Source organism: Andrena cerasifolii, chromosome 4 (assembly GCF_050908995.1).
Source record: "Andrena cerasifolii isolate SP2316 chromosome 4, iyAndCera1_principal, whole genome shotgun sequence".
Lineage (NCBI taxonomy): Eukaryota > Metazoa > Arthropoda > Insecta > Hymenoptera > Andrenidae > Andrena > Andrena cerasifolii.
This window is the reverse complement of record NC_135121.1, coordinates 10502403-10516185: the sequence shown is the minus strand read 5'-3', so window position 1 is coordinate 10516185 and position 13783 is coordinate 10502403. Positions and strand designations below refer to the sequence as shown.

At 44.5% G+C, this 13783-nt stretch overlaps 3 protein-coding genes and 1 long non-coding RNA gene across 8 annotated transcripts; 2 read left to right on the top strand and 2 right to left on the bottom strand.

Moving 5' to 3' along the window:
• The first annotated feature begins 253 nt into the window (after positions 1–253).
• Stl (ADAMTS metallopeptidase stall) lies at positions 254–4572 on the top strand. The gene is made up of 4 exons (XM_076810463.1): positions 254–638; positions 766–978; positions 1058–1830; positions 1914–4572. The coding sequence occupies exons 1-4, from the start codon at positions 522–524 to the stop codon at positions 3094–3096; spliced, it is 2286 nt and encodes a 761-aa protein (XP_076666578.1). The 5' UTR covers positions 254–521; the 3' UTR covers positions 3097–4572.
• Positions 3799–7475, bottom strand: LOC143368111 (dnaJ protein homolog 1). 3 transcript variants are annotated; one of them, XM_076810472.1, is made up of 2 exons: positions 7270–7475; positions 3799–5869 (listed from the first exon to the last, which is right to left on the bottom strand). In XM_076810472.1, exon 2 carries the CDS (start codon positions 5856–5858, stop codon positions 4791–4793), a length of 1068 nt encoding a protein of 355 aa, XP_076666587.1. In that variant the 5' UTR covers positions 5859–5869; positions 7270–7475; the 3' UTR covers positions 3799–4790. The 3 variants fall into 3 exon arrangements, with proteins under 3 accessions (XP_076666587.1, XP_076666589.1, XP_076666588.1); XM_076810474.1 differs by lacking the exon at positions 7270–7475 and adding an exon at positions 6965–6988; XM_076810473.1 differs by lacking the exon at positions 7270–7475 and adding an exon at positions 6438–6866.
• A 2671-nt stretch (positions 7476–10146) lies between these two features.
• Positions 10147–13228, bottom strand: Atac2 (Ada2a-containing complex component 2). Of its 3 annotated transcripts, none has more exons than XR_013085073.1 (7): positions 12825–13228; positions 12605–12753; positions 12290–12529; positions 11633–11980; positions 11041–11562; positions 10408–10913; positions 10147–10330 (listed from the first exon to the last, which is right to left on the bottom strand). XR_013085073.1 is itself a non-coding variant. In XM_076809752.1 (6 exons), the coding sequence occupies exons 1-6, from the start codon at positions 13226–13228 to the stop codon at positions 10558–10560; spliced, it is 2019 nt and encodes a 672-aa protein (XP_076665867.1). In that variant the 3' UTR covers positions 10147–10557. The 3 variants fall into 3 exon arrangements, 1 of the variants encoding a protein (XP_076665867.1); XR_013085072.1 differs by having other exon boundaries at positions 10147–10314; XM_076809752.1 differs by having other exon boundaries at positions 10147–10913.
• On the top strand, positions 12962–13446 carry LOC143367680 (uncharacterized). The gene is made up of 2 exons (XR_013085074.1): positions 12962–13084; positions 13164–13446. It is a non-coding gene; the product is annotated as an uncharacterized LOC143367680 (long non-coding RNA).
• Positions 13447–13783: the final 337 nt, after the last annotated feature.

Below are 13783 nucleotides of genomic sequence, written 5' to 3'. Positions count from 1 at the left end.
TCTGTAGATATAATATGCAACAAAGTACAAAGTTCTACCTGAACAGATTATATTTCATACGGTATCTGTTTTGTACATCGAGTAACCAGTGCATTAAAATATACCACATTTTTATCTTGATTTAATTATATTTTTAACCGCTCCATGACAATATTATCATTGTTAATATATACTTAAAAATGTTTTCTACGCTATCGAGTGTACATATGCGTGCAAATGTGTAAATAGAGTATGATATTTGTAAAGAGGGAACGAGAAGGATTAATTTTTCGGTGCATTGCGTCTGCTACGCGCGCGGCCTGCGTTCAACGTGGATTTCCTGTATTATTACTCGAGCCATTCAAATCTAAATGTCAATGACATTTGCGATACAGGTGCCAGCATGCATCCCCTGATATTCTGTTTTTGTGCAGATAAACGATGTACGGGTGTTGCAACGTGTTATGTGCACCCGCACGCGTATATAAGAATAGGTCCGTCATCTCTCCGAGTACTTGAACTTGAAATTCAGTACGCGCAATATGGCCTTCGTGCTAGAAACTGTATTACTTGTTCTACTGAGTGCTGTGCACGGGCACGACACCCAAGACACCGAAATTGTTTTATTACCATTATGGAACACCGAAGACGACGCAGAGGTAGATTAATATTAAGCCTGTTAACGAAGCATTGCCATTGTATTCCTTAGATTAAGCGCACAGGGCTGCTGGTAATATAAGTGTCGCTATGTTGTTCAGTTTCAATATTCCTATCGACAAATTACAGGTACCCCTAAGTTTTAAGGCTTTTGATCGGTCCGTGGAGCTAACGTTGCGTAGAAACGACAAGATCCTGGCACCTCAGTTTCAAGTTTGGAAGCGGTACGAGGAAGACGAAGCGGAAGAGCTGCCGGAACTCAGCAAACCAGCTCCTTGCTATTATCTTCATAGAAACGACTTCAGTTCGGCGGCTATAAGTCTCTGCAAAGAACGCGAGGTGGTCAGTATCAGCATTGAAAAGTACTTAAGATTCTTACAAAGATACATAACTTGAGAAATAACACTCTCTCTCGCCACAGCATGGACTCATCTTCTTGGACAACGTGACGCTTGAAATTACGCCGCTTCAGGATGATGGGATCTCGTTCCTGGGCGACCATTACATGGGAAAACGTTCGGCAGCTTCAGGGCAGCCCCACATCGTCAGGAGAGCGTACACTCCTTCCATGTTCTTTGAGAACGAATTGAACGATTACGACCATGATAAGCTAACAAAAATGGACCTGAGCAGGCAGCTGTTGGAAGAGCTTAGAGGGAGGAATGCGGAGCGTGCTCTGACGTTAGAGTTAGCAGTGTTCTTCGACGAGGCTGGCTACAGTCTCTTCACTCCCTATTTCGAGGGGAACGACGAGGAAATGCGCGATATGCTTCTAGCGTATATAAACGGTGTACAGGCGGTTTATCATCATCCAAGTTTGGGAGCTCTGATCGACATCTCCCTCGTGAGGCTGGAGATCATGCAAAGGCAGCCTAGAGACCTGCCACACTTCGGTGGAGAAAGGGGTAGCTTACTGGATTCATTTTGCAAGTACTCGATGAAGCGAAATCCTCCGGATGAATATGATCCCCACCACTGGGACATGGGTCTGTACGTTTCTGGGTTGGATTTCTATGCCATGGAGGCTGGAAGGAAGAACAGCGCGACCATGGGACTTGCCACAGTAGGCGGGCTGTGCATCGATCAGTACTCCTGTGTCATTGCTGAATTAGGTGTTACAAATCAGTTTGGGAAACCCTTCCCGTCCGCTGGCTTTACATCTGTTTATATAGCAGCGCATGAGATTGGGCACAAGTAAGTGAATAATACTCTATTTAACTCGCTACCTATCTTCTTTACACGACCGCGATAGAATTAACGAATTTATCTGCGAGAAGCTTAGGAATGCATCATGATTCGACGGGCAACACCTGCCCCAAGGACGGGTACATAATGTCGCCCAGTAGAGGCACTCAGGGCGAGACGATCTGGTCAGAGTGTAGCCGCGACTTGGCCCGAAAGCTTTCTTACACGAAACCCTGCCTCACGGACAAGCCGACGCCCCAAACGAGCAGTCGCCTCGACCATACCCGGTTCTTTGATCTGCCGGGAAGAGTCTGGACCGCCAAGAGGCAGTGCGAGGTTCTGTTGCGCGATAAGGACGCCGTGGTTGCGACCCTGTACGAAGCCTGCGACGCCTTGCAGTGCAGTACGCCGCACAGAAGCGGTTACTACTTTGCGGGGCCGGCGCTGGACGGTACCTATTGCGCGCCAGGAAAAGAATGCCGCGGCGGCCAGTGTAAAAACGCGTTGCAGTCTCTCCCGGGATCGAACTTGGTCGAACCAGGCGGCTGGAGCGACTGGAAGTCGGGACCTTGCAGCAGCGGTTGCCTCTTGAAGTCCACCGGCGCTCAAGCTCGACGGCGGTTCTGTAACAAGCCGTCGCCGAAGAATACGGAGATCGGTTGCCAGGGACTGCGCTACAGCGTTGCCCTGTGCAGAGACGACAAGCTGTGCAAGAAGAAGCGCAGAAGCATCGCCGAGTTCGCGGCGCTCAGGTGCGCCGATTTTAGCGAAAGGCTGCCCGAGTTGGACGGGAACGGTGGCGGGCTGCAGGCGCCGCACGAGCCTGAAAGGCCATGGATGGCCTGCGCTATATTCTGTCGGCGAAAAGACATAGCGTCTTATTACACGCCGCGCGTGGAATTAAACGACCTTGGCCTTGACCCATACTTTCCAGATGGGACGTGGTGCCACGCCGAGGAGGGACGGAATTATTTCTGTCGGCAGCATCACTGCCTGCCGGAGAGCTTTCGTTTCGAGAAAACGCTGCCGAAGGACCGCCGGCACGACGATATCGAGTTCGGGCCGCAGAACGCGCATTTAGACGGGCTTCGGCTTGACAATCAGGTGATTAAGTATCTCAGCCTGGGATCCGACGGCCTGCCCCTGTTGACCTCCTTGTCGCGGAGCATCGGGCTTCCTCCGGACGAGGACGAGTGGATCGATAAAGATTACGTCGAGCTGACAAGACCGTCGGAGAAAATCATATCCGAGTTGCAGTATTTAATGAGAAAGTAACGCCTCGATGACTCTGCGCGTTACCCGCGAATCTCTGTCAAGTTTCCTACCTTACCTGCAATATAATTCGCTCCTCTTACAGCACTTTCTACTGCGAAAGGTTGTTCGATCTCGTTCAAGTATCCAACGTGATATTAAAAAAGCGACCAGGTCGAATTAATGGAATTACGTGAAAACGTATCTACTCGCCTAGGTGAAAGAACTTGAATTTAGTTTGTAGCGTGCACGGGCTCACTGGTGGCATTATTTATTACAGACTTAATTATGCATTGATAAGTATGTGTAATTGATACAATTGTCTGCACACGTTTCCGTAGAAAAAAATCATTCTTTCGGTCGGAATCGATACGTACAAGTTATTTTTACGATTTCTGTTTATTTTCGTTCTGTCTACCTGGGTTATTATTATCTAGCCCCTCCGCTACTCTGGATATACGATATAAATATGTTGATATTCTGTAATATTGTGTACAACATGAAGGAGCCGAAGGGTGCACAGTCTGATGTATAAATATATGCGTGCACGTATTTCCACTGGATTCTACTGCTTTCGCCATGCAGTTGTGTGTGAAAGTATCTTGGGAGATAGGACGGGTGACGTCACCTACCCCGCTGTCTATTTTAGGAGTGTCCCGAGCGTTATACTTCGTTGTGGGAGCGAATCGAGAGTCAAAAAGGATGGAATAAAAAAAAAATTACAAATCATGTAACTTAATTGTGATATTATTTTAGCGTACAAATAATTAACCAACCATTAAAATTAAGATGACGCGTGACATAAGAAAACAATCGGCTCCATATTACAAATAGTTACTTGTGTTTATACGCACGTCTGCCTTCGATATGACAAAACGCTCCACCACTTGCCATTGCGACCGTGAAAAAAGGAAGATGATAACATTCGTGGGTCTTTCTTTCAATATTCGTCTAGGGTACTCTTTCTTTTAAATTTCTCGCCACAATATACAAACCTGAAGCCAAAGAAATCAAGTCTGTATATATAACAGTACGCGGAATAAAAAAAAAAGAATACACAGAATAATTTGAACACAATGACGGTGACTCATTTGTCATATCCCCGCAGAAACTATCCACTCATGCGCATCAGGCACATCAAACGCATTTACACTATCGACACAATACATGCCTCTCACACTCAAACAGTTCATTTACCATACACACCCATTTGCTCACGCTTGCACAGAATGCATACTGCGAATGTACAGAACGAACAAAATCATTAAACGCCATTCGCACAGACTCGCACCGAAACAGTGCTATCACTGTTAGATCGCATAACTTAACGTAATATATTTAATCTTAGTCAGTATTTCCGGATCTCTCATCCCCGCGTGTAGAGGCAAATGTACATTCCCGTTGTACTACAAAAGCGACTTAATTCCTTCCTTTATTTATCGTCTCGTTTAAAGATCTAACGAAAACAAGGCGGCCTAGACCGAAATCGAAAAAAACAAAAATCTTTTTACACCTGACTAACGTGAGAATCACATTTTTTCCTAGCTATGAGATAAAATTATTATTTACTTCATCTCGGCGAATCTTTCTCACAGCTCTCTACCACGCATTTATGTACTAGAACGTACACGAGTGTTTACTCTCGTCGGTTCGGACGATTAGAGGACTGTCGTTGTACGATGACATTTATCCGTTTGCTCCTCTCCAAATTTACATGTTCAGTTTGGTAGAGTATCGAACAGTATGTCCTTAGCACTTTGCGTTAAAGTCTCGGGGAAATGGATGTCGAATGAAACCAGGAGATCGCCCTTTCTTGATGGCTCCTTTGGGAATGGTAAGCCATGCCCTTGAATCCTCTGGACCATATTGGGCTTAATAATGTCTCTTGACATATTTAAGTGGATTTTCTCGCCGGTGAGCGTAGGAACTTCGAGAACAGCGCCGCAGAGAGCTTGTTTCAGGCTAATCTTGCAGCTGTATCTTAGGTCGCTGCCTTCCCTTCTGAACAAGGGATGTGGTTCGTCTCTGATAATGAAGACAATATCCGCCGGAACCTTTCCACGACCTTGGTCGCCCTCTTTTTGGAAGGTGATCTTAGTACCGGCCTTCCACCCCGGCTTTACATTAATCGTGAGAACCTTGTCCTCCTTTTTCGTAGTGCCATCGGGTTGTACGACTCTCCTCAGGATTCTCATCTTTTTCGTGCAGCCACGCAAGATCTTCTCTAAACTGATATACAGATCATGTTCTATAGCGGGATCTTGAGCACGATCCTTGCCACCTCCTCTGCCCGAGTTGGGCCCTACAAAATTAAACGAATGCGACCTAAAAGCTCCGCCCTGGCCACCTTGGCGCTGATGCTGCCCTATCCCCAGGCCAAGCGGATCGTCTATGTCCATGTCATCGTCGTGGAAACTAAATACTCGGTTACCGATGGGCCCACCAAATTCGAAGAAAGTTTGGAACGGACTGGCGGAGCCAAAGAATTGAGCGAACGTCGCTTTCGGATCTCCGTGGAAAGTGTACGTCGAGCCGACACCGCCACCTCCCGCCGATCCGGCACCTCCTTTCAGACCTTCTTCTCCGTATTTGTCATAGACGTCTCTCTTCTTAGAATCGGATAGTACTTCATAAGCCTCCGCTATCTCTTTGAATGTTTCCTCTGCTCCGGCGCTCCTGTTCTTGTCAGGATGGTATTTCAGAGCAAGCTTTCTATAAGCTTTCTTGATTTCATCGTCGGTGGCACTTTTACTTATGCCTAATATCTTGTAATAATCTTTCCCCATTGATCACCGATCTGCAACCGTTCAAAGACAATAAAAAATTGGCATGTTGCGTTTACATGGAATACCAAAAACATTTCACCACACTCTCGCGAAATGGCAGATTTTTAATATAATCTTAATTCTCTAACAACTGTTAAATTACGATCGATCGATCTCTCGCTACAGTATCTCTCGAAATCGTCACGAGGTTCAATTGCGCGTGCTATTTCAATTTACTTAAATTGTATCTTATTAAATCGCACACAGTTCTGTCAGACGCGATATAGGGCACTTCCTTATTCACTCGCTTTTCCTCGAACGAAAATCCTGCGGACACACATCTAATCGATCTTATTCAAAATTACGTTACCGTTGATATCCCGATTGTAATGCACACGACATCGCGTATCCCTCAGTGTTATTACATCATTACAGAGGACAATCGTTCGAGGGTCTATGGAGCGCTCTATATCGACGGTTTGAGGAAACGTACATTTAACGCAACGTGACCATAAAAGTACGGCTCTTTCAGAAGTTTCAAGTACGACTCGGACGTCACGGCAAAGAGGACTTCTCTTTTATCTCTCGCGGATATCTCACCTTCACGGTTGCGGAAATATTCTTTTTTAGGTCATCAACTTCAATCCCTTGTCGTTACACAATTCGTACAATCATCGCCTAGAGCAGAATCAGCGCGAGATGAAAGTTTACCAACTTGAGGCACGCGAAAACCTCCGAAAGAGACCGTGTCCCCCCTAATCCATAGAAATCGTTCTGGGCGTGCATTACGCGGGGGCAATTACTGTTGACGTTGTTACATGACGTATGGCTTTTCCGACTGGGAAAACGGCTGATGCGAGGGATACGACGATGTGACTCTCATACATGGGCAGATAAAGGCAATACAGTGCTCGACTTCCGTATCGTCTTTATCGACGCGCAAGTACAGAAATGGGGGAACGTACTCTCCGTTCGCCCGACGATCGAGGCACAGGTGGAAGAGCGGCAGAGGCACGTTAAGCAGGATAATGCCAAGAATCTGCCATTTTTTTCCCCTCCCAGCAGTTTCTCGAGAAAAGAGGCATGGATGTCTCTCTAACGGACACCCACGTACGCGTATCTCTCACCGATATCTATTTCTGGCAATGATGAGCGCGTACAAGCGACGAACGTGTCCGCTCCTACGAGCCTGCAACGATTTCGAGCGGCGTAAAAATAAATTCTACCGTGTCCACGACGGCCTGTTGTCCTGACCATCTCCACATCGCGGATATCTTGGCCGTAAAATAATACGACGACCGAAGCTCAAAGGAACGGCTCCCCACCGTTGGCCGCTAATTTTTTATTCCCCCCTCGACGAACATCTGACAGAATCGGGGCCCCGTACAGGGAAGAGCCAGCGCTCGCGACATATTTCGCCATCGTTACGTACCGCTGTTGTTGCTGCGATTGCTTGACAAATCACAAAATCCGATTGGCACTGAATTCACAGAGCTTCTCTCGAGATTATTACGAGGATCGAGGGGACGTCCGCTTCTGACAGATCGGTCGAAACAACATTTAACACCTCTCGTCACGTACTAAAGTGTCGCGTAAGCTGCGCAGTCCATATATACAAACTTTCCTTCTGGTGGCTTCCGGAACTTTCGAGAATGGATCGACGGCGATCCCGTAGCGCTCATTCGATGACGTCAGTATCCCCCCACTCTCATTAATATCATCATTATTACCGGCGGGTTTTATGAAATCAGAGTTTAATACGTGGTTAAAGTGGCGACACTTTTCAATTATCGAGATGTTTTTAAGGAATAGTTTACACTGCATGCGTGTACTTCTCTGTGGAAGATTAATAATTCCGGTTGCTCGCTGCTGGGACATAAAAATGAATAGAGACTGTCGTTCCCGTTACGACCTGAACTTAGGCGAGGATTGTATTGATATATACTGGGTGAGCGTATCGTCTGTACATATACACAGCGTCCGTGAAATTGAACGACGCTTAAGGGGGTAGACACGTCACGTGACCTGGCCGATTCGGCAGGTCGGTATTACAGCATTTTTTACTGCACAGAAATGGTAATACCGATAGATCGACGATTACCCGGTGAACGCGAGAGGGAGCTGTTTGCTATTTCTGTATTCTATTCTGAATAAGGAAAGAAATTCTCAGCTGTTCCGTTATACTTATAAAAATTTAAACGGAAAGTCGGCTGGTACTGTAAACGTAGAAAATTCATTGTACATTTTAATTACTTGAAACGTGCTTATGCTACAATATTCTACGTTAGCAGTAAGGAATTCTAAGTGAAAAGGGAAAATAGATGAGGGAATGTCCCCAGAAAATGAAATTTGTTAGGTTAGACATTTTTTTACTAGCAAAGCACCGAAACAGAACATGAAATACGCTTATTACACGTCCTCTGCAGAAAGCAGTTATCAACAAACATTATATATACAAAATTGTATTGAATGTTGAAATGGGCTAGTGAAAATGCGCAGACTGGATACGCGTGATTATTATGTGGTCGGCTCCTCGAAGTGACAGAAAACTATAACCTAAATATATGCTATATGACAACAAATGTTTAGTGGCTATTTCAGCTTCAAAGGTATCGCCTTAAAGTTGCAAATAAGAGGCGCAGGCCTTTCAAGAGGCGTTCGAAAATTCTGCACCACTTCTCGCTCTTTGATTTGCTCTCCGGAGAACGTTACTTTGTGCCATCTCTTTCGACGGCATGTTCTCTTGTTACAAAGCCCAAATTTGTGCATTCTGAAAATTTTCGCCAGATTTTGGCCAATATATCAGAAGAACATGAAGTGGAAAGAGGTATACTAAATTTCAGCTTCGAAGGCATCCTCGATTCTCTCTCCGAAGACGTTACTTAGTGCCACCTCTTTCGACATCATGTTCTCCTGTTACAAAGCCCAATTTTGTGCATACTGAAAATTTTTGCCAGATTTTGGCCCAGGTATCAGGAGAACATGAAGCGAAAAGAGGTATTCTGAATTTCAGCTTCGAAGGCATCCTCGATTCTCTCTCCGAAGACTTTACTTAGTGCCACCTCTTTCGACATCATGTTCTCCTAGTACAAAGCCCAATTTTGTGCATTCTGAAAATTTTTGCCAGATTTTGGCCCAGGTATCAGGAGAACATGAAGCGAAAAGAGGTATTCTGAATTTCAGCTTCGAAGGCATCCTCGATTCTCTCTCCGAAGACGTTACTTAGTGCCACCTCTTTCGACATCATGTTCTCCTAGTACAAAGCCCAATTTTGTGCATTCTGAAAATTTTTGCCAGATTTTGGCCCTGGTATAAGGAGAACACGAAGCGAAAGGAGGTACCCTGAATTTCAGCTTCGAAGGCATCCTCGATTGTCTCTCCGAAGACGTTACTTTGTGCCATCTCTTTCGACGGCATGTTCTCCTGTTACAAAGCCCAATTTTGTGCATTGTAATTGTAAGCACTAATTGTAAGCCATCGATGTACAATAGGAAATTTCTTTTTAATGTAGGTTAGTCCGTTGTTGTTCTAACTGCCTGAATTACTATGACATAAATACGACAGCGATTTCAAGTGATGTATATGTAACGATAAAAGCATTAATTTATTAAATGTATACAATTCCCAGCAGTTCCTATGTCAATGTATGCCTAAAATGAATATAACCTAACCTACAATCGTCCGAAAATGCATACATTGACTCCATCATGCTTTTATTGTGGCTCGTATATCCAGCTATCGCTTCAGTTTTGCTATGAATCCATGTTGGCAGTCCTCCCGAGTAGGTGCCATCTAGTATCTACTACCTCAACTAAATTTGTCACGTGACTTGCTATGTATTATCGCCAATATGGCGGAACTCTGATTTGGGAATGTAGTCATGATTTTTTGTTTTTCGTTCTTATATGAGCAGATTTTGGCCTGGGAGAGGTCTCATTCGAAAGAAGAAGATTCAATGCGGAACGCTCTGCTCTCCGTTTGAGTCACAAAACTCTTTTAGTGACCTAAAAATGCTTGGATTCTGCGGGTATATTTTGTCGACTTTTGCTTTACTTTGGACACTGATATTATTACATATCAACACAATCTCGTTGAACCATGAGCAGAGCGCTCCGCATTGAACCTTCCTCTTTCGAATGAGACCTCGCCCAGCCCCAATTCTGCTCATATAAGGACGAAAAACGAAAAATCCCGAACCCATGTTTCGGGCCAGATTGTGTCGGTATACAGCGCGCTGCATTACCCGTGTCTACCCCCTTAACGCCGTGATCCACTTAAATTTTAGGAGGCTTGATATGATTCGCATGGATTTATAAGAAGTCCTTTCTTTATTAGCGATACGTACTTATTTACATGTAATGGAATATAATACTTGGATTGGCGCTTTTTTCACGTGGAAGTGAAACTACGTCGATTCGTTCAGCTTTTCCTCATAGCAGTGAAGCTAATCGCTCCCTCCTCTCTCTCCCCCAGCAAGCTGCAATCAATTCATTCTTTACGAATGCGTCTCAAAGTTCCAAGGAAATTAATCGACACTCGATGCGTCGTCTTTAAGCGTTCATGAACCTACGTTTCGTTCTACGAGAATTGAAAGTACATACATCTTCCAATATCGCCGTTCTCATGTAGGAAAGCTGCGATAAGGGTCAGGAAGATTAAATTAATTTCACGTATATTTCGCGCGAATGTAACAAACATATTACTCAGGGGCGAGACATGTTTATCTGCTAAGCCGTAAGAACAACGCGTGCCTGCACTCTCGAGAATTCGGAGGCATGTACTTGTCGTAGAAATCTTGAACGAATTCTTCCACTTTGAAGCCGAACTTCTGGTACAGAATCAACGCGGGATTGGTGGCGGATACGTGCAAAGTGACATCCTTGCCCATGCACGTTTGTATTAGATGGTAGAGCATAAACGTCCCTATGCCGGATCGACGCCACTCGGGGCGGGTTAAGAAGAACGAGATGTACGCCTCGTTGTAACCAACGTCAGGAACCAAAATGGCAAATCCTATAACTAACTTTTTGTACAGAACGACGCAGCTGAAGTCGGGGTACTGCAAGCATTCGGTCACTGAAACGATACGTCATAATCATTTTCATTTAACCGTCGCTTCGAAACGTACGATGTACGTTTAAGTATAAAAATAGATGTAAGAGATTATATACAGAGAAATTGTGCAATTGCCACAGGTACTTACAGTCGATACCGGGCCAAAAGAATTGACTACACAAACTGTTGATCGCGGGGATGTGTTGCGGCCTAACGTAGGAATAGTCAATTGGTGCGCTCGGCGGTGGCTTCCATTTAGGATTGCATTTATTGACTTTGCTGCGAAGTTCTTCCATTACTCTCAGCCACAACGGACGGCACCAAGTGTCTCTTCTTATAAACGGCTTCAGGAGTCTATTCGTGTACGGGCTATGTACGGATGTAGGTTCGTTGTATCCTTGCAACCTTTGCTCGAACGATCCTAAATCGTCGCCAAAAAATCGGTCCAAGACTCTGCCGGAGTCTTTTAAAGGTTTATCGGGTATCTCTGATTTAAAGCCAAAATTATCGATATCAAGTATGGGCAAACCGTATTCTCGTTTTAATTTTCGTACAGCTAATTTTCGGTAAAGTCGCCTGACCTCCGGTGGCGCTGAATTAAGAGCGGACTTGTTAACTTGCTGCAATAAATATGCCTCCTCCTGATGCGTCATGTGCGGAATCTTTTCTGCTGTAAAGTTTATGAAACAACGATGCAAGTAGAATATTGTACAATTCATGCGTGGAAAAATGGTAGTTACCGATAACGTGATTCCTTTGCCAAGGCCACGGCCGCCGTTTTGTTACTTTGAACAATGATGTAGGTGGTTGTTCCTGAACGGAACTTAAACTGTCGCTGCTTTCTTCTTCGTACTGCTCTTCTTCCTCCTCTTCCTCTTCCTCTTCTTCCTCCTTCGTCTGCTCCGTCTTAATATTGTTCATAGTTTCAGATGTAGTGTCCGTGTTGGATGTCCAATCAGACGCAAAGTCATCTAATAACTGGGAGAAATGAAAATTATTGGTTTGATACTGGCAATCTCTGATTAAGTCGGACAGAGATGGCGTGTCGCTTTGTTCGTTAAGCATCGTATCGTCTTCAATTTCCATATCTGAAACCAAAGAACATTGAAGAGTACTTCAATAATTCATAAATTTATCGTATATCTCAGGAGTGTCGAACTTCCTCACTCCGAGAGCCGCACGAGTCGGGCACCCGGTCAGCCAGTTCCCCCACTTATTTTTCTCCAGGCGTTGTGCGCGACCCGGCAGGGAGAGAGTGCGGCACCCGGAGGAGAGAATTCATCAGAGTGAAGTAGGCGTGGAGGGGGCCGTTCTCCTACGGCTCAACGGAGCCAAGCGACTCTTCGAGAAGGAGCCGCTAGTTCGACACCCCTGGTATATCTAGTAGATATACACACTATTCAATTCGTCTTCCTCTAGTAATAAATCCAGCAATGTTTTATGAGGTCGGACATAGGCTTGCGAATGCGTAGAGCATCCTTCGCTTTTTGTTAATTCAATCATTCCTTCGTACGTGCCAGCTACGTCTTCGCCGACTGAAATACTCGATTCCGATGGAGTTGGACTGTCGCGTGATCTGCTTGCCGGTTTCGGTGGGTTACCAACTTGTTTCTTACGGTCCAGTATCATTTTCTCGTCTGCGGATAACAATGATAAATAAGATTACGTCTGTTATAATGATTTTACAGACAAGTTATAAATGTTGTTATTACTTTTAGCAATGAGAACTTCGGGTGGATCACTGTCCAGCAATCTCCACCAACCGGACTCCCCTAATTCTGTTGTCCCTGATTTGAAAAAGATTCCGCTGTAGTGAGAAAGTGTCCCAGATATAGTACCGATCCAATTCTTTTTCCTTTTCCTGCGAAATTGATAATAAGTATATAATTCCTGACGAATTCATTTTGCCGTTACCTAACTACAACAACTTACACAGTTTTCTTAAATAAATAATCCCAATTACGGTCGACGAAGGTACTAATATCAGATTTCCAGTGAAAGTACCCCCTTTTACTGATGCCGCTTGATTTCTCGCGTAGATTGTACAGAGTCAATACGATTACGTTAAGCCATGGCATTCTGTTACGAGCCACTACTTCTTCGCCGAAGGGGCTACAGTGACAGCAGTTCAATTCGAAGAATACATCCCCCACAAAAGATACGGGAACACTTCCCCTCTTTAAACATTCTATGTGAGTCTTTCTCGAGCAGCCACTACAGCGTAGCGCTGGCTTAGTGTATGGATTGCACAAGCGTTCACAATTTTTACAGACTTCTGTACCGGAAAAGTCGATTGTGCCTGCATTGGGCTCTCCTTCGTCAGTTGTTTCTGACATTTTTTGTTTGCGTGATATATAGTATATTAAATAAATAGATTACGATATACAAATTCGGTTCTCGAATTCAGGTTAGAAATTCCAAGTGAAACATTGCCTGTTTCGTGAATCGTGGAAGTTGCTATTTAAAACTCTTAACTAAGAAAATATCATCAGCTATGTAAAAGTTGCAAATTGAAAAGAAATATATTGTTAAAAGTCTCCATCTGCATGTTGTACATTTGGAGGTTAGATTTTTGTATCCTTTTGTCACATTGCCTTCCCTTTCTCTAAAGGTGCGATTTCATGCTGACGCTCGACGCTCGTTTTGGACGTCAAATCCAGTCACGTGATCGGTCCACGTGACTTTCAGCATCAAGCTGACTCGGTGTAGCTTTTCCGCTAGACGCTCATTGACGCTCGTTCACTCTGACTTGCTCTGACTCGCTCGTTCATTGGTTGAGCGTCGGTCTCGTGATTGGTTTTGGTAAATTTAATAAGGCAAAGAAAACACGTTGAAAATTAGGTATTTCAAAATATAATTCCATGTATAATTCTAACTTAATATTAAAAAAA